The sequence below is a fragment of the Aquarana catesbeiana genome, linkage group LG04, assembly GCF_042186555.1.
Source record: "Aquarana catesbeiana isolate 2022-GZ linkage group LG04, ASM4218655v1, whole genome shotgun sequence".
Lineage (NCBI taxonomy): Eukaryota > Metazoa > Chordata > Amphibia > Anura > Ranidae > Aquarana > Aquarana catesbeiana.
Window position 1 is genome coordinate 85,606,435 of NC_133327.1, and position 20,953 is coordinate 85,627,387.

General features: G+C 41.3%; 1 protein-coding gene across 2 annotated transcripts in view; it reads left to right on the forward strand.

Moving 5' to 3' along the window:
- The window catches only part of NBAS (NBAS subunit of NRZ tethering complex), a 1,128,646-nt gene that overhangs the window by 453,603 nt on the left and 654,090 nt on the right, over positions 1-20,953 (forward strand). For both annotated transcript variants that reach the window (XM_073625355.1, XM_073625357.1), the window contains exon 30: positions 5,474-5,703. In XM_073625355.1, coding sequence (XP_073481456.1) covers positions 5,474-5,703 — 230 coding nt within the window. The remainder of the gene's footprint in view (positions 1-5,473; positions 5,704-20,953) is intronic.

The window sequence follows — 20,953 nt, forward strand, 5'->3', positions numbered from 1 at the left end:
TTTAAAAAGAGTAAACACAGTTGATTGATAATAAATGGCTTCAGCCAAACACTAACCATGAGGGAAAAAAACCTTTTTGTGTTATCATTTATATTCTCTGAAATATGGCCAAGAAATCATAAATTCTGCCAGGGTATGTAAACTTATGAGCACAACTGTATCATTAAATATTTATTCAATAGATTTCCTCTTTAAATGTCCCAATCTGAACATGAAGTATATATAAACTTGAACTGGATTTGATTTTGTTTGCTAAAGCTGTGTTTACCATAAAACATGATTTTTCACTATTAAACACTGTACTCATTTTTCATTTGTTCATTTTGCTTGCATCTCAGTGCTGCTAATTTCTGTCCCTTTTTAGCTACTTTATGGCTAGGCAGATTTTCTCTAGCATTGGCTTTGCATCATTGCTCTGAACCATCTATCTGGACCATGCCACTTGTAGTCTCCCCCCAGGGACATGTAACAGGGTGACAGTGCAGGAGTATAGTTTAGAGGCCTCACCCCATAACAAAGAGTGTGTGAATATTTTGTCAGCATCATAAGGAATTATGTTAATAAAAGCTACACAATTGAAACTTTCAAAATTGTGTTAGCATGTTAATGTTTATACAAGGTTTTAAAGTTTGGGTTAAAGCATATCTAAACCTCTCCAAAAATGTAATAATAAATAATACTGCAAATTTCCAACTTTTTTCTTTTACTTTTTATTCCTTTATTTTCATCTGGTGATCCTTACAATAACACAATTCCTGTCCTACTAACAGCACAGGCAGAGAGCACATAAAATAATGCTGGTATGTGCTAACTGAACCATCTCAACCCAAAAAACTGAAACGCTGCTATCTGCTTTTCTTATGTGTCTCTAATAATGCTGGTATGTTATTTTTACTTAACCATCTGTAGAACTGTCCACATTACAATGCTTTATTATCTCCCTTGTCTTACCCAAAATTATGGCCCGTTTAACTTTAGTGCCCTCTTGCTAGTCTGTTTCTGAATTAGGAATTTTGCCCTGTTAACCAGCCAAGCTTTATTATCTCCTGAGTGATCATTGAAATCCACCCACACCCCACCCCTATCAGTATAAATATAAGCTTCTCTTGGGGGAAGCATTTGCAGGGGGCACACATTTGCAACAGGGCTCTTTCTCAAAGTGGCGATTTCTATAAGTGGACACACTTCTGACTCTTCACTTCAGCGAATGCACAAAGCGAAGGGACACAAGATAAACACTTTGAAAAACACCACACAGACATCAGGTGACCTTGTGTAACCCTTTAGCTCTTTCTCCTTGTAACATGCATTCTCTACCACTCCTTTTGACAGCTCTGTCCTCTATCCTAAAACTATCTCTCCTTCACCCCTCTTCTCCCCACCCCACAGCATATATGTATCACCCTCACTAATGTCCTCTCCTTATTACTGCACCCACCAGCTCCTGCTAATTCTAAATCCACACGCACTAAAAACCTCCAAGACCCTGGGCCATGTCCCTTCATATAAATCCCACTCCCATATTACCTCCCTCACCCTCTTGCTTCTCCTAACCTCTGGAGATATATTCCCAAACCCTGGGCCTCCACTGTAGCACACAGTATTCATCTTTTCACTAAAATGTCTCTAAGGATAGCCATGAGCTACAGGCCCCCTGGACCAGTATCAACCTTTCTTGATGACTTCTCTGCCTGGCTACCCTACTTTCTTTCCTCTGAAATCCCCACAATCATTCTCAGGGACTTCAACATCCCTAACAAGTAACAAGTCTCAGAGAGATTTCAACCAGTATAAATCTGCCCTCCAAAAATACAATTCCAGCCTCCTCTCTACCAAGCAGACCTATTTTACCACTCTTATTAGCAACTTATCATCCCATCCCCGTCAACTCTTCTCCACCTTCAACTCTACTTCGTCCTCCACCGCCTCCACCCGCCAACTCACTGACTGCCCAGGAGATCGCCAATCACTTCAAACAGAAGATTGATACAATTCGCATGGAGATCTCTACTGTTCTGATACCCTCCACGCTTTACACTTTATGCCCACAGGCACAATCATTACTTCCCTCCTTCAACCCCACCACTACAGACAAAGTTGCTAAACTACTTGGTAATGTCCACCTTACCACCTGCCCTCTGGATCCTGTTCCCTCACAAATGCTACGTTCACCCTCTGGCCCAATGCTACACTCTCTAAACCACATCTTCAATCTCTCCCTCTCTTCTGGCATCTTCCCCAACTCTCTAAAACATGCACTTGTCAGACCCATACTTAAAAAGCCCTCACTGGACCCATCCAATCTTAACAACCTACGCCCCATCTCCTTGCTTCCCTTCTTATCCAAACTCCTTGAACGTCTGGTCTACAACCGACTGAGCGTCCACCTCGCTGATAATAACCTTCTTGATCCCCTTCAGTCTGGATTTCGTCCTCAACACTCCACAGAAACTGCTCTCCTAAAACTAACAAACGATCTACTAACGGCCAAAACCAATCAACACTATTCTGTTCTCCTACTCCTGGACCTCTCTGCTGCCTTTGATACGGTTGACCACCCCCTCCTCCTGACAAAACGACACGCCTATGGTCTCCGTGACTGTACACTTCGCTGTTTCTCTTCCTACTTATCCAACCGTACCTTTAGCGTTTCTTACAACTCTGCTTCCTCCTCTCCTCTTCCTTACTCTGTTGGGGTCCCCCAGGGTTCTGTTCATGGACCTCTCCTATTTTCAATCTACACCGCCTCCCTGGGTCAACTGATGGCCTCCCATGGCTTCCAATACCACCTCTACGCTGACGACACCCAAATCTTTCTCTACCCCTCAGCTCACTCCCTCTGTCTCCTCACGTATCACTAATTTACTATCAGATATATCAGTCTGGATGTCACACCACTTCCTCAAACTCAATCTATCCAAAACCGAACTTTCCTCCCCCATATGCCCCTTCCCCTGATCTCTGTGTCAAAATCGATGGCACAACTATAAGCCCATCCCCACATGCCGGTTCTAGGTGTAGTCCTAGACTCTGAACTCTCCTTCAAGCAACACATCCAATCACTGTCCAAATCCTTCCGCCTCAACCTCCGCAACTTCTCCAAAATACTCCCCTTTCTAACCAATGACACAACAAAGCTCTTAATTCGCTTGCTGGTCATTTCTTGCCTTGACTCCTGCAACTCCCTTCTCATTGGCTTACCTCTACATAGTATATCACCTCTTCAATCCATCATGAATGCCGCTGCCAGACTCATCCACCTTACCAATGGCTCTGTGTCTGCCACTCCTCTCTGTCAATCCCTCCACTGGCTTCCGCTCGGCCAAAGAATTAAATTCAAAATTCTAACAACTACGTACAAAGCCATCCACAGTTTCGCCCCCAGCTACATCACTAGCTTAGTCTCTAAATACCAACCTACTCATTCTCTTTGTTCCTTTCAAGACCTCCTGCTCTCTAGCTCCCTCATCACCTCCTCCCATGCTCGCCTTCAGGACTTTTCCAAAGCCTCTCCAATCCTATGGAATGCCCTACCCCAATCTGGCCGCTTATCTCCTACTTTATTAGCTTTTAGACGATCCCTAAAAACCCTTCTCTTCAGAGAAGCCTACCCTATCCACACCTAACAACTGTATTTTCATTTTTTCCATCAGCTCATCCCCCACATTTATTACCTTTTTGTTTCCATTTGACCCTCCCTTCTAGATTGTAAGCTGTAATGAGCAGGGCCCTCTGATTCCTCCTGTATTGATTTGTATTGTAAGTGTACTGTCTGCCCTCATGTTGTAAAGCGCTGCGCAAACTGTTGGCGCTATATAAATCCTGTATAATAATAATAATGAAAGATTAACTGTTTTTTTTTTTTTTTTTACACATTCAAACTGAACAAAAGGAAGAAATTAGCTTTTAGATTTGCTTTAATGTGATACTAAACACACATACTTAAATTTAAGTTATCTCTTCTATTTCTGTATGTGGATGATGACACTGTAATTATTTTAATAATAATAAAAAAAAAATCTAAGTACCTTTTTCCTAATCGATAATGAGCTGTCACATGACCCAGATCTTTCCCAGCCTGCCTGCAGGGAAACATAAGCCGTAGGAGCTTCTAGTCCTCTGCTGCTGGTTAAAAAAAAAAACAAACAAACAAATAACTGGCTTCGGGATACAGCATAAAAATAGTATCAATAAACTGTTTTAAATTGTAATACAAATATATAATTTGAATGAAATAATTATTATTTTTTGGCAATAGCATGGTGTGGGCGGATTTCTGCCAGTCACAGGTTCTGTCACCACCCTCCAGCCTGTGTCTTAGAATACCAGGGAGGTGAAGCCTCCATCAATCAAGATGAAATAACCCATCACCATTGTGTTTAGCTGGTTAATGGGCATGGTGGAGGAAATGGGCTGTCATTTACTAGTGTATATGCCCACATGTGTGACTATAGTCACATGGGCTGTTCAGATGTGATAGGGAGGAAATGCTCAGCATAGAAACTAATTGAAAACGGAACATGTGCAGAGTTGCCAACACTGCTCTGCAAAATCCTCAACTGCAATGGGGACATGAACAGAAGGTGGAGATAGAGAGCAGCAGGTTAACCAGGTTTTTCGCAGAATACAGAAAATGAATCCCATAGTGACTGAGTGAGTGTAAACAGCATGTAATACACAATTTACTGATTTTTTTTTTTTTTTTATGATGTGTGTTTAATGACGCTTTAAGTATACTTTACTCTAGACTTATTAAAGTGTACGTTCACCTCTACAGAAAATCTGTAAAGTGAGCTTACACTGGACCCCCTCCCTATCCCCCCTGTTACCACAGTACCGGAGTCCCATGATCCTCTGCTGTCAGACACTGGGATGCCACTTTAACTGGTCCGGAGATTTGAAATCCCCATGGCTTAATCTCCTATATGTACTTCTCAGCATGTATGGATAGGAGGCATTCTAATTGGTTAGCACCGTCACATGGACGTCGCTGATCAGTCAGAATCCACCTAGCCCGTCCTGTCAGCACTGAAAGAGAGGAGAGAAAGCCAGAAGGATTTCAAATCCCCGGACCGGTAAAGCGATGTCCCGGTGCCTGACAGCGGAGAATGAGGAGGGGGTCCAGTATAAGTGCACCTTTCAGATTTTTCTGTAAAGGTGAACATACCCTTTAACCACTTGCTTACTGGGCACTTAAACCCCCCTGGCAGGTGGCACTGGCAGGGGGTATTGGTGGGCACAGATGAGGCAGAATTGCCTCTTTGGGACCGATGTCCCTTGCACATAAGCCGGTGATCGGCTTTTTTTTCTCCTCATGCTGTCAGCGTGGGGGTTAGTCATAGGGGTTGCTTAGAGCGGCACTTCAAGTATAGGCAGGTCATATATGAACTGGTTAGTTTTGTTTTGTCACCAAGATTACTGGATAGGTTTTGTATGTATGTATTGCTAACTCTTTGTTTCTGTCATGTTTAAGATTTTTGCAGATAGTCTGCTGTGTTCAAGTCGTCAAGAGAACATCCAGCTCGCTGGGCATATGATGCATTGCAATGCAACTTCCATCGACCTGCCTGCAGGCATCAGTTCTAAAGGAAAAGTGTTCTATAGAGTGAACTATGAGAAGAGTGTGGAGCTGGTTCTGGCTGCCAGTAGGGAATACTTCAACTCATCTGCTACCCTCACAGATAACTGTATGGACCTGGCAAGGTATGGTAAAATTCAATATTATCTATTGTAGTATGGAGTGCTGAGCTGCCTAAAGGCATGACTGAGAATCAATGGTTCTCCACAAAATTTGGATTGGCCCTTAAATGTGTACAGCCAGTGCTGGACAGGCGCGCGAGGATCTTATGACACATGTGAGTTGTAAAACATGCTCAGATGAAGTGCTGTATGACACCCAATGTATGTCACCAAGAGCTTTTTTACACTAGCTTTTCTAGGGCAGTACAACTCTGAAGCTGCACTGCACTGTTAGCACCTGCATCCCCCTCCATCCCCTACCCCCTTTAGGTGTAGAGGCAACTGCTGGGGCTTTACACATCCATGGCAGGAAAAATACCCCCTTTTGCTTTTGTCATGTTTAGCACCCGCCAAACGCAACCTATTCAAGTGAATAAAGCCACTCTGCAAGCTCCCCCCCACCGCGTGCAGTGCATGCAGTTGCAGCATGCTAGTGTGGGGATTTAAGGGGTTACAGCAGGCAGTAAGAAGGCCATACAGCACCTCCTCATAGCCTGTTCATTGCTTTCTTAAAAATAATCTGAACACGGATCACTCTTCAGAGAGTAAAGCTTGTGTGAACGAACCTTCACTCTGCGACAGTCTCTGGTTGCTCTAATGTAATCATACCAATTAATATCTATGAACTGGGAATTCCTATGGAAACTGTTGTAACGCTTTTATGAATTAGACTCAAGTCTTAAACCGACCATAACTCCAAGAACAGTGTCACAAGTGCTTTATTGACAATAAAGTGGCCAGTTGTTAAACCAGAACTGCATGTTGATTGCACAGTTTAAATAAAAAAGCTATATTACCAGCTTCCATACATGCTTTCAGTCTTGTTCTCTGTTATCAGTACAAGATGAGTTGGGTAGTAACGATACGGCCAACCATGTTTTTGTGAGACAGGCCAATGGAGAATAGAATCCTTCCACTGAAAATATGGTGAAAAGCAGAGTTACCATCCTAGAAGATAATTATTTATAATCATTTTCCACACAGATCTAAGGTAGTGATTGTACAGGAATATATTTAAAGTACTTCTATCACTATAGTAGGCTGTGGGTGCTGGTTAAGGTAGGGTCCACACTAAATCAGGCAAACATTTTGGTATGAGGAACAATTGTACAATTTTCTGATAACGTATACACAACTATCAACAGCCAATTCGGACCTTCCAAACGAAAATTTACAAAGGGACGAACTCCCCAATTTTTTTCGTACATGAACAGAACTAACAATTTTAATTTAATGTGCACTTTTTTTCATACGAAAGACTGCGCATGATCAGAAACAATAAACAACAATATAATCCACATACAATGTTCCTACGTCAAAACCAAAAAAATGCCTTATCATACAAGATTTCGACAAGCTGCTCATCCAATTTTCTTATAGGGTGTCCCGTACTTAAGTCCATGGTAGAACAGTATCTAGAGTGATACACAATGATCAGTAGGTGTTTTAACCTTATATTTCTCTCTAAACAATGAAAGGACAGAACATAAATACAAAAAAAAAAAAAAAAAGCATCTCGGCCTTAGATAGGGTGCAGGAAGGGCACATGTAATCCTGGTCTACCAATGTCACTGATGTGCAGAGTTAAAGTAAAAAAATAAATAAAAAATGGCTATGTGGAAAATCATTTAACCTAGCTTAAAAAATGCCATTCCTAGTTAAATTAAGTGCAGAATGTAGTAAACACTTTTGATTTAAATACAAACGATTTCATGATGAAAGGTCATTTATTGTATGTGTGTTATCAACTATTTTACTGAGTGTGATGTTCTTATCAATTATTGCTGTGAATATCTTATTAACGTGAAAAGCTCATAAAGAAAGAAAAAAAAAATCAGTTTTGTAGATATCATAAAGAATAGTCCTAAGTAGCGAATGATTTATGTTTTTCATCCTTGGTACTCCTGTTCGCTGCTTTAAGAAATCTAGTAATTCTGTGGATCAGAAATACTAATATTGGCCATAAAAGCCATGGTCACTGTGTCATTAACATCATAGAATGAAAAACAGAAAAGTTCTCATACTTAAATGTTGGTATTTGAGGCAGCCTGTGACCATCACGGCTATTAGTGGGGTGCAGGAGATTGGAGGAGGTGGCTCCAATATGTGCTGGATGCTATTTGCATATCAGCCTAGTGTTGAAAAGGTTGAGAAAGGCAGCTCTACACTGTTACACTGTAAAATAAATATCTCCAGCCAGTGATGTCACCAGTGCATGCGCTCTGAAGGAACGGCATACCCGCACCGTTCCTTCAGAGTGCTGTGCCGTGGCAGTGACATCATCGCAGCTCAGCCATTCAAGCTGCCGGAGCTTGCGAACCCGGATGGAAGACCAGGTGAAGATGGAAGCCCTGCCGGCGGTGAAAGCGCACTGCTAGAAGGCTTCATTCTAAAGTAGTTAATTCATAATGTGCTAGTATGCAATGGGGATTTTTTTTTTTTTTTTAATGCTGCAGTTTACTACCACTTTAAAACATTGTCTTGCTTATCTGTTGGCTCAGAAGGAGAGGATTTCTGACAACCACATTTGATATTATGGGGCTGTGCTCTTTCCATAGTTAGCTAGGATGTAGAAATTCTAAGCTTGGTGTAGATGACTGCATAGTTATGAGGAATTGGTTAATGGACTTTTTTTTTTACATAAATGGTGCAGTACTTTTTTATTAGCTAGTGTGCGTACTTTAAGTACATTAGCAGATTTTGTAAAGCTTATAAATGCGATCGGCGTGTGCCTGGTGAGTCGGTTCTAGCCTCTCCTAAATTAGTTTTGGGCTTGTAGTGAAAGCTTCCAGACAAAAGCTCTAATTGAATAAGTTACGTGGGTATGTGTGAACTGTTCTGGTCCAGGCTGGCTCCTTTCTTTTCTAGTGTATAGAGGCATTTAGGAGTTTTAATGGAATATTTACCAGTGCTCAGCTGTGTACAGCAATAATACAAGTTCACAGTGCACATTATAAACAAGAAAAGTTTTATTGCACCGGATAAGTTTTAATAAGCAAAGTCTGAGTTATTTCTGTTCTGCCAGTGATTTAATTTGCTTCTAATCAGGTCAGAACCTCAGACAGGTTTTTGCTTTATTGAAGACTATAACTTCACAGTTTTAGATCTATTCATTTTTTTTCTGCTTGAAAAGGAAGACATACTTTCTCATTTTTTATTATTACAATAGCATCTCTAGGTAAGAGTGGGAGTTGGTTGCAGCGTTGACCTCCATGCTTGTTATCTTCTCACATAGACATCTGTGATGTGACCCTTTGTGTTAAATTTACCCTGACCAATGACACAAGTAGATTCTGTGGTATAAATTAGTAGTGATAATCTGGTACCCTTTTAGCTATTAAAAAAAAAGCATAGCTGGTTGAAATGTTGCCACAGTCCTTGTTAATGTAACCTAACGTAAATAATGTATCTTTTTTTTTATTATATTATACAACTTTAGTTTGTAGACTTCCTTTAGATTTACCTTCAGCTATGTAGTGCAAGGGCCTGCCTGATTGCATACAAATTCAAAGTGTTTAGGTTTGACCTCATGTTATATGGTTTGGTAAATCTAAAGGAAAAAAATCTAAAGAAAATTGTATAGTGTGTATCCAGCTTTACACAGTTGCCACATTCTTGGTTTCCCATCACTTTGCTGTCAGGGCAAATAAAGAGGATGTATTTCCCCAGCGGAGACATAGACAGAAGAAGCTGACATTGGTTTTATTTCGCACCTACTCTATTAAAAAAAAAAAAAAGAGCTGTACTGTATATACAATTCAAAACACTCTCTCTGGGTTTCTGAGCCCCCCACCACACTCCATGTGTCCTACTTTAATGGCTCTCCACCACCATTTTTTTTTTGATGTCTTCTGCCAAGTCATGTGACATGGTAACAGCAGTGCCACTCATTGTGCATCAATACACTGTGATTGCAGGACATCATGCCTAGAGGGTAACGCTATGATGCTGTGTACTCATAGGCTTTCACTGGGTGTCATGTAAAGCTGGCCAGCTTTGGGAATGGACTGGGATGGGAATGGCCAGCTTTACATGAAGGGGAATGTTGATACATTTGCCTTTTGAGAAGTACTCACTGTCAGAATACAATGACTGGGGAGGATTCCTCTATGCACCTTGAATGTTTGGGTGGGGGAATCCATTAATTTATTTATTTTGATCAGCCCACTGATCACTGGCAAGCTTAACTCAGAAGTCTGAGGACATCTGGTGGCCAGGCAGACATATAAAAATATGCTATCTAATGTAGTTATGTATTCATTAAAAATGAAATTGAATTTTTAACTCTTGACTCCCATGCCAATTCTGACACTTCTCAAATATATGTAAAAATCTAAATTTATTTGCTAAAAAATTACTAAGAACCCCCAAACATTCTATATTTTTTTAGCAGAGGCCCTAAAGAATAAAATGGTGGGTGTTGCAATTTTTTTATGTCACTCAGTATTTGCACAGTGGTTTTTCAAACACATTTTTTTTGGAAAAAAAACACTGTAATGAAAATTAGTGCACACAAACACTATATAATACCTAGTGTTTTGGTAAAATATAAAAGATGATGTTACGCCAAGTTAATAGATACCTAACATGTCACGCTTTAAAAAATGCATATGCCCACAGAACAGCGCCAAACTACGGTACTTAAAAAAACAACACTTTAAAAGCCTTTACAGGTTACCAGTTTAGGGTTACTCTGATGTTCAAGATGATGCCACACATATGTGGTGCCATCACTGTTTACATATGCGTGCGGGATTTACGTATGCGTCCACATGTGCGCGTGAGCATGGTGGGATGGGGGTGCTTTACATTTTTTTCATTATTTATTTTATATTTTTTTTACACTGTCTCTTTATTTTATTTTTTATTAGCAACTTTATTGCTATGTGTTCATCCCTTGTGGTAACAATAATCATGACCAGGACTCTTTATGGAGAGATTTGGGGTTTATTAGACCCCAAATGTCTCATCTGGCCTCTGAAGCATCTGATCAAACCAAGATTGGTCTGATCCGATGCTTGTACAAGCCAGTAATGGCTTGTAAACATCAAACCGAAATTGGAAGTGCCAAATTTCCGGTTTCTCTATGCAGTGATCAATTCCGGTTTCTCTATGCAGTAAATGGGCTGCCTGTCACCTGTAGAATTGATTGAGCAGCTGTATAGCCACTTGAATCACTTCTACATTAACATGCCTGAGAAATAAAATGTCATTTTTTTGTATAATTTTTTATTATAAAAGTAAAAGAGGGAAATCTAAAACTAGTGTAATATTTGATACTGTTTTTGGAAAACTAACACATCAGTATCTGGTTGGATGGATGTAGTAGCAATTTCTTAAGGTGCTCATCAGATATTTTGGTTCTATTTTTTTTTTTTTTTTGCATAAACATTTTATTCAATATAATAAAGTACAGTGTAACAAGTAAGACAATACTAATAGGCACAAGGTGAACTAGCATAACATACAACTAAACCAGCTAGTCTTGACATTCTGACATGCAAAAGAAAAAGAAAAGGAAAAAATAATGTTTGTGTGGGTGTGATAAAGGAACAACTGCATCGATAATAGCCCACATATCTAAGATTGTACCCTAAAAAACGATATCTTAGTTAGCTAGTGAACACACAAAACGTAGGAGTCTCTATAAAAAGGTCCCACATAAGGTTGCGGGGTTTGGTTCTAATTTTGCCCTTCGTGTGCTTCATCCTTGAAAATAATTGCTCACCAATATAGGTGCTGCCGAAAACTGATAACATGAATAAGGTGTGATTGTGAAGAGTGGGGTATTTGGGAAGATAAAACTTATAAAAGTCCAGTAGCGAGACACTGTCAATTTTTTCTATTGCTGCATGTGTTTTCAAAAGGTAATTGGATTTTTGCCAAAAAAAAAAAAAAAAAAATCTATATTTTCAGTAAGTTTATGATTTTGTGTTGGGCTGCATTAATAGCCAACTTGGGCCGCAGGTTGGACACCCCTGATTTAACCCATGTTAGTTTATTTTGTAATTCCTGGAGTTGGGCAGTATCTGCAACAGAGAAAAGTCACCAGTATGAGTGTGTTGTCTGGCAGCTCTGTGTAAATATTAAGATTGGATGGACAGATATTCAAATGCATTGCAGGGTAAAACAGCTCCCTCATATGTAATTCATTGGTTAATAGGCCATTAACCTAAAGTTCAGTTGTAACTTTTGTTACAGCATTTCCAGACTCCAGATGAAAGCATTTGTCCTGACCCTCTCTGCTTATCAGCAAAGAAGGAAAACTATTGTGTATTCTGCAGATACAAGTCTGTAGATACACAGAGGAAATGAGATAAGAACCTGCACCAAAAAGCCTGCTCTGAAAACAGTCCTGTTATGTCTTTCAAAATTAAAAAACAAAACACAAAACTCAGGGCTTCTTTTTTTTTTTTTTTTCTTGTTCAAATTTTTGGTTAAAAGAAAGAACAAAAAGTCACAATGAAATGAATCAGACTGGAGTCATCCCCTAGATGAGGGGGAGACAATGATAATATAGTGCAAAGGTAGGGTCACAGCCCATTGTAATAAAACAAAAATAGCAACAATGTATAAGAAGGCAACTCGGTGTGAGCTAGTCTGAGGGCACACAAGAGACCGATGGTGAATGCTGACCAGAAGCCAATATAATCCCTATGACCAGAGGATAGTTCCAGGTGGGATTGCCCCGATATTAGCAAGCAAACATATGTCCAAGAGTCCTTGAAATGGAAAAGGGATAAAGTGGGGGACAATCACTGAGAGCACTTGCGTTTCTGAACTTGAGGAGATTGCTATTGGTGGGAAGTGTCTGGCCTCTGTATGATGGACAGATAGACTGGTTCAAACTGGCAAGTTTACGTACGGGAGAGATGAACTAAAGAGTGATGAAAAAGGAAGAAGAGGAGGGGAAAGTTGGGAAAGAGTGGGAAAGTAGTTTAGAGGAGAGAGGTGGAGGACATGGAGAGAGGTCACTCGGGCGGAGAGAAGGGATATGAATCCGGTCCCTATTGGTAATCAGGGCTACAGATAAGGCAATATAGGGGAGAAGTAATTATTATACATGATTTATATAACGCCAACAGTTTGTGCAAGTAATGCATTATCAAAGTCAGGGGGAAGGTAGTGGTCGACCCAGGGTTTCCAAAGGCACTCAGATTTTTTTACCCTGTCAAGAAGAACTACTTTGATCTTTGCATGGATCATGGCTCTGGTGACTCTATTTCTAGTTTCCATGACATTGAGGTGGGGGGGGGTTCCAGGACCTCACAATGGTTTGCTTTGCAACAGTCGTGACCTGCAGGAGCAACTTGAATTTGAGATAAGTTACATCAGAAGATTTAGGGCTTCTTTTTTTTTTATAATTGGGCCAAATTTTAGGTGTTTCTTGGATGGTAGTCACATTTATTTTATTTAATTTTTGAGCATGCTTATGTATTGCTTGATTCTTAGGCTCCTTATTTAATGATCAGATTTTACCTGGCACCGATCATCTTAAGTTAATTTGCAGTGACCCCAAGGAAAGTCGGAACATATAATTTAACGAGGAACTAAACCCTCTTATAATTTACAGCCGAGGAAGCTGCAATGTTAGCCTTTGTGTGATTTACAGTTGCCAAGGTATGGCACATCAGTCATGACCTCAGCCATTTGATGGCTTGACAGTTCAGTTAAGAGCATAAGCAACTGTGACCGTTCTCAATTATGGCATGTCTTGAATGTAACCATTTTGGAAAAACAGTTACATTTATGGGTTTCGTTTTTTGCTTTAAGTTTCTCAACATAATACCGGTGAAATAACACACTCATAAATAATGTGTTTCTGAAGGAAAGTTAAAAAAAAACAAAAAAAACCCAAACATATTATACTCACCTGCTCTGTGCAATAGTTTTGCAAAGAGCAGCACTGATCATCTTCTTTTTGTGTCCCTTGCCGGTGGTCCTTGCTCCCACCCCCCCTTTGCCTAGTGCCCCCAATAGTAAGCATCCCAAGCAGGGACCGGACAAATTTTGATCTATCAATCAACTTGGATACAAGCACCTTGTCAGATTTTTCTTCATGCTAATACTGCCAGCACCTATGGCCGCTAGTAGTAGGAAAACTCCCCATGCCCACCCCCCATTGCCAGAATACAATAGCTCTGCGGTTGGCATTCCCCCATCAACACTGAATGTGCCAATGGGAAAATTTCGCAATTTTCTTCTCTTTCCCTCATGGCAGAAGGAAAGAAAATCGAGCATTTTATTCCCTACCTTGCATATTTTTTAGTCCATGCTGGTTCAGTCAGGTGATTCGCAGCTCTGGCTCCCCTGTGTCAGCGGCGGCTGCAGGGGAGAGGAGGGAACAGTGTCAATGGCTGGGACATAGGAATCTATGATGGACATCACAACTACCAGAATTCCCAGTCATTGTTGAACGCTCCCTCCTCCCCCCTTCAGCTGCCAATCTTTTTTACACAGGTTAGGCAGTATAGTTAGGAGATGGGAGTGAACATTTTAGTTTAGACTACTTAGCGTTAGGCTGGAATTCTACTTTAAATCAGTTTTGTGTGCAATGAATGCCTTTGCAAACCTAGATAACAACATAAAAAGTAGCAGTGACATCTTCACTGTGCTGTATATAGTCTGTTCAGAGAGCAGAGCTGTAGGAGGGGCCTAGTAAGCTCCACTTATTACAAACTGTCCACAGACAGCTACAGGAGGGATTGGAGACTAGACCGGTCACCCGGAACAAGGAGCGAGGTTAGCAGTGCTCGGTCTTTATTATAGGAAGCTTCTGCACAGAGGAAAAGTTTCACTCTGGATTACTGCATAGATCTGATAGAAATACACAAAGCACACCAAGATTCAAGGACAAATAAACATGAGTCTTGCATTTGAGCAATATTTGCTTATCCTGGAGTGCAGCTTTAAAGGGGTTGTAAACTCTTTACAACCACTTTAACCTACAGGTAAGCCTAGATTAAGGCTTACCTGTAGGTGCTTGAAATATCTCCCAGACCTGCACGGTCTAGGGCCGTAGGGCGATTTCTTCTGCGCATGCACTGGAGTTAGAAAGGGCACGTTGTGCCATTTCTAGCTCGGGTCATGCCGTTAAAGGCAGCTCCCGCATGCATGCGCAACGTCATGTGACTCCGGCCAGTCACAGAGCCGGAGTTCGCGGCCCCGGAAGGAAGAGGGGTGGAGAATGGACGCTCGCTACTAGCGAGGAAGACGAGGACATTGCGGGCTTCTCCTGAAGGTAAATGTCACATAATGGGCTACTGTGCAATGCATAGTAGCCCATTATGCTTTACCTTTGCAGGGAAACAAAGAGGAAGTAACACCCATCAAGGTTTACTTCCTCTTTAACTGATAGCAGATAACAGGTTACAGAAATGGCAGTCTCTGGTCTCTCTCTCAGGTTTTGTCCATCTCAGCAAGAGGATCAAACTTGTAGACATAGCTGCAGGCTGCTGCGTTCAAACATTCTTAGAGCACATTTTCTTCAGGCTGGGTTTGAATTAGTTAAAGTAGAATTAAAGCCTAACATTAACTATTTACCTGTGTACTTACCCTTTTTCAGTCCACTGCAGACAGGTCACATGATCCTGTAGATCTGACTCCCCTATGTCAGGGAGTGCTCAACGACATCTGGTAATTCAGGTGACGTCACTCATTGGCTGCCGTGGCATCCAATGAGTTGACACTCCCTTCTCTGCCCTGCAGGTGTTGCTCACTGATGCAAGGGAGCTGGAACTGCAGGAACACATGACCAGACTAAAAAAAGATAAGAATACAGAACTTTTCACACAGGGTAGACAGTATAGGTAAGAGGAGGGGGGGGGGGGGGGGCATTTTAAGAATAGTAGTGTTAGGCAATAATTTCACTTGATGCTACAAAATCTGATGACTCCACAGCCACTCAGAATTCTGTGACTCTTAGATTTGGACTCTAGTAGCAGTTTTATCCAGACGCTTAATATAACACTGAGCTAACTGCTAATTCTATTTCTCTGTAGTTGCTCTTTGAATTCTAATTCTAGCTGCAATTCAAGCCTAAAAACTTCTTTTGAAGATTATTTATTAATCAAACAACACAACTTAATTCTGTAATACAATTTTTACTGAATCTTACACTTAGGAAATATAGAGCTTATCATTTGCTGTCATTCTGGTCCAATGGTCTCGGCACTCTCCCGGTACCAAGTACCGTATGTAGATTAGGAACTCTAATTCTTTCAAAGTATAGTTGTCAGAGACAAACAGGCAGTCATCGTTTTTAAGAGTTAGTCAACATCCTCTGTATGTTGTTTAGGCATTTAAAAATGAACCTGCTCTACATTTTATATTTTTAAATCCCTATTGAAGTTTCACTCCTCTTTACAGTATCTCAAAGTGAGTACACCCCTCACATTTTTGTTGCCAGCGGTTTAAACATTAATGGCTGTGTGTTATTGAGTTATTTTGAGGGGACAGCAAATTGACACTGTTATACAAGCTGTACACTCACTACTTTACATTGTAGCAAAGTGTAATCTGTTCAGTGTTGTCACATGAAAATATGTAATAAAATATATTTACAAAAATGTCAGGGGTGTACTCACTTTTGTGAGATACTGTATATATCTGTACAATTGTTTTCCTGTGTTATCACATGTGCCCCTAGTTGACGCTATTTGCTGCCATTCTAACACATCCTGTGCAGGCATAGGTCACTGTTGTTACCTTTAGGAAGCAGATCCCAAGCATCATGCAACCGATGTGCATGTAGACAGGAAATGTCTGAAGAGGATGGAGGAGATCAGCAGCACTGAGATGCAAAAAAAAAAACCCAGTGGACATCCAATTGATCTTTTAACTGGTCCTTTTAACTAGGCTCTAGCTTCTGGTGTGGCTGCGGCTCAGTAAAGAGGGGTCTCTCTACGTTATGGGTTGGCTGCAGAGTTTGTCTGAAGGGGTGGCTGGTGTGCATTGTGGAGGCCAGGAGAAAAGAAAGCACAGTGTTAGGAATTTGTGTAGGGGGTTGGCAGATGTTAATACTACATGCCAGAAAAGGGTGATGGTGATGCCTCAGCCTCCTGTACTCCTGGGGAGCCCAATGGATGAGGTTAAGATTACTAGCTAACTAATTCTATTAAAGTAGACTGTGGTATTCCCATAACACCAGATTACCAGATACAGGTGTGCTAGGGTAAAAATAAGCCCCGATAGGTTAATTGTGTCTCAAACATGCTTTCTTAGACTTTATTTTCAATTGTAGCTGCACCATATCATCTGTAAACTTCTTCAGGTTCATTTCTTTTATTTACAAATGTATGAACACAATTAATTTGTAAAGAATCATATCAGTGTCTTAAATCCCAACTGTGGGCTTCCCCTTCTGTAAGTATGCTTTCTCTAACTTAAAAGAGAAGTTTGGGATTAAAAAAAAAATCTAACTTTTATACTCACCCAGGCGGATGCAGCATTAATCCAATGCTACATCTGTCCCCTGCTGCTTGTACACAGGAAACTGAGAAACCAAAGACCACTGATCACTCAGTTCTTGATCTTCAATGAGCAGAGAGCTGGTGACTGTCTGTCACCGGCTCTCTGCTCTGCCCCTTCAGTGCTCACTGGAGCACTGGGCTGTGAAGGGGGTGGGAGCAGCTGGCTTAGGCTCTCAAAAGCTCGCTGAGGGCTGAGCAGGCTGAGCAGGCTGCCGGTACAGGCATCTGGGTGGATCCTGACATTTATGTCAGGATCTCTCCAGAGTCTGAGCTGGCTGAGTGATGTCAGCCAAAAGTGGTCTTAAGCCAAATAAAGTGCTCTCCTGTGATCTTTAGGAGAGGTAGGGCTAAAAGAGCTTTGGACCTACTTCTCCTTTAATATACAGCAAACCTATCTAGGGAGGTGAGGGGAAGGGTGGAAAAGCTGGGTCAGCACAGGGAATAATTCAAATCTCCCAGAAGAGAGGGCTATGACCTACTTGGGGTTCCCCTAAGCCAGGGGTCTTCAAACTACGGCCCTCCAGTTGTTCAAGAACTTCAATTCCCATCATGCCTAGTCATGTCTGTGAATGTCAGAGTTTTACAATGCCTCATGGGAAGTGTAGTTCTGTAACAGCTGGAGGGCCGTAGTTTGAGGATCCCTGCCCTAAGCTTAATTTTTAAATTAATTGTTTAAACCTTTGTTAGGACAGACAGTGTTCAAATCTAGTTTACATATGATGATGAATAGCTGCCAGCCCAGTACAAGCGGGGTTAATGTTAAAAATTACTCCACAGCCCCTTCCTATACATTACAAAGTAGGGGGAGCATGATAAGATTTTTAAGCAAGTAAAAAAAAAACACCTTAAAAAGGTGCGTCCCCCCCCCCAACGTTATGCTATGTTAATGAGATCATGTAACATACTAAAAGTAGGTGTTATTTTTCTTTGGCTGCAGAAGTGTAAAAACATACACCTCCTGCCTAGCAGATGTTCATATCACATAGTTTATTGGCTGAACTACAAGTTTTAAAAGAAAATGAGAATGTGGCCATACAATTAAAGTCCGAGTTTACATACTCCTTTCATCCTTTCACCAAAATCTTCCTCCTGCAATGACTACCTCTGCCACCGTAATTTTTCAATGCATCAAAGGGTAATAGAACTAAGGGGATGTGACAGGCATTTATCAAGACTACATGACTATGCCCACCCTTTCTGCCCAGCTGCTGCAAGATTAGAAGCTATTACTGCAGTTTCCATGTAGGAAACCGGGCCTATGAATGGAGGATGGGCAAATGATTGATTGGTCTGCCCCCTCCATTCATCGATTGTGTTTAATTTATAAAAGCTGTAGTAAGGCTTCTATGAATACAGCTGCTGGGTGGAAAGGGCAGACACAGTAGAGAACTCCTGATGAGTGCCTGTCACATCCCTCTATAGTTCTGTTAATGTTAACCCCTTCTACACTGGAAGATTACGATGGGGAAGGGGGCATCAGAGTGGGAAGATTTTGTCAATCAAAGCCAGTGACAAGGGAATGGGGCAGGGCTGATCGGGAGCGCCGCAGGGGACCTAAGAAGAGGAGGTTTGGGGGGCGCTCACAGCATTTACATTTACTTTAATGTATACATATAGAGTTACAGGCATCGCATGACTGTAACGTTTCCAGATAGATCCTAATGGATATGTTGGCATTAAAAATCCCTGGCACCCCAAATGTATCTCAATTATTGGCTGTTTAGACCTGAAGCTGTGTAATCTGCCTGATAATGTGGATGTATATGTGCTGAGACATTACTGTCATCAGTCTTCTTCCTCCTCTGCCTATTGGAATAACTGGTATAAACGATTCCTGCAGGAAGCTGTGTTAGTTGCTGAATGGCAAATCATCCTTCTTCCACATTGTATTTTTTCAGAACACTTACCTACAGCAGTCCTAATCTTTCCCCGCCAAGTTGCGTTGTGAAGTTTTCAATATTATTCTCCAGAAAATAAGCATTTAAAGAAAATAAGTCGTCTCCAGTCTTTTGTGTTGCCCTTTCCTGCTTGATGTAATTGCTCTTGACAGGGTGTTGATAGCAATCGATTTTCCGTTTGTCCTCCATTGCCTAGGAGAAAATCAGTCTACATTCCTTTGTGGAGGGTCTGCAGAGGAGCTTTACACAAGCGAAGTACGCTAATGCATTAAACATGTAGGCAAATGTCAGGCATTGAAGGGGCCCGATCTGGACAGCACTGGTTATGAAGCAGAATTCACAATGATTGTGAGATGACCTTGGCCACACTTTCTCCATATCCCTTGAGTATTGTGGTGTTTGTCACTGTCATGACACTGCATTTGGAATTATACTTTATTTGGACTTGTTTATTAGAACAGTAAAAAAAAAAATAAAAGGACAAACTTTTAAAGATATAAGGTGTTATTCACAATGCTTAATACAGAGGTAAGGAGCTTTATTTCAGCCATGTAAGTGTGATTTACAAATCTGTATTCTAAAGTGGGGTACACACTATAAGAAAATCGGGCAAACGTTCGTCTGATATTCCTCATTGTTTCACAGCAAATCGGAATGGATGAACGAAACTTTGTATGAACATTCTCATACGACAAAGGCTTTTTTGTTGTTGTTTAGTGATTCTGATCATGCACGGTCTTTCTATTCTAATTTTTCTTGTACGAATATGGTACACATTTTTTTCATACGTGAAAATTTTTGGAGTTTGTCTCTTTGGAAATTTTCGTACGCAAATTCGGAATCGGCTGTTGAAAGTTATGTACACACTATACGAAAATCAGACGAAAATTCTTTGGATGAAAATGTTCGCCCGGTTTTCTTATAGTGTGTACGAGCCTTTAAGCTGGCCGTACACTGCTCGAATTTCGGATGATTCCTGTTGGCTTGGCTAAAATTCAAGCAGTGTATGGCTCTGTTGGCATCACTTGATTAAAGTCAATTGACTGACTTTTGTTGAAGGAGCATGTTGGCTGAACAGTGCACTGCCAGCTGTCAGAATACAATAGCCCAGCAGGGGATTCATCCATCTGCAATATTAGGATAGATGGAGGAATCTGTTTTCTGAAATCTAAACAAATATGGTCAACTTTACTTTTGTTACCTTTTTTTGTATCTTCCTATCTAGGTTTTAACTAAGGCCTCATTCTCACAAGGCGGACTCCGCTTCCATGGAGCCTGCCTCGGTCCGCCGGCTCAGCAGGAGATCTCTGTTGATCTCCACTGAGACGGCGGATGACAGGTCCCTCTCTGCTCACTGAGCGGGGAGGGGCTTGTCAGGCGCCGCTGCTGCCTATGGAGGGATCGGATGAAAACGGAAAGCATGTCCGTTTTCATCAGATCTCATCCGATCCGCCAGCAACGGATCCGGATGTAGGGCCATCCTCTGCTTTTAGCGGATCGGACGGGGTCGGATGTCAGTGGATATGTCTCCGCTGACATCCGTCGCTCCATAGGCTAACATGGAGCGCCCGTTCAGGTCCGCCGTCAAAACTGACAGGCGGACCTGAATGGTCCGATCGTGTGAAAGGGGCCTTACACAAAAAAAAAAAAAACTATATTGGGGAAAATGATATTGTCTATATCGGGTGTCAAAATCAATTTAATCAAAGGGCCGCATAAGCAACATGATTGCCTTCAAAGGGCCAGTTGTATCTGGGGTGCGCTAAGTATAAAGTGCAGGGTTAAGGGTTGCTTTATATATAGAGTGCAGGGTTTAGGGGTGTGCTATCCAACCCCAACCCTCCC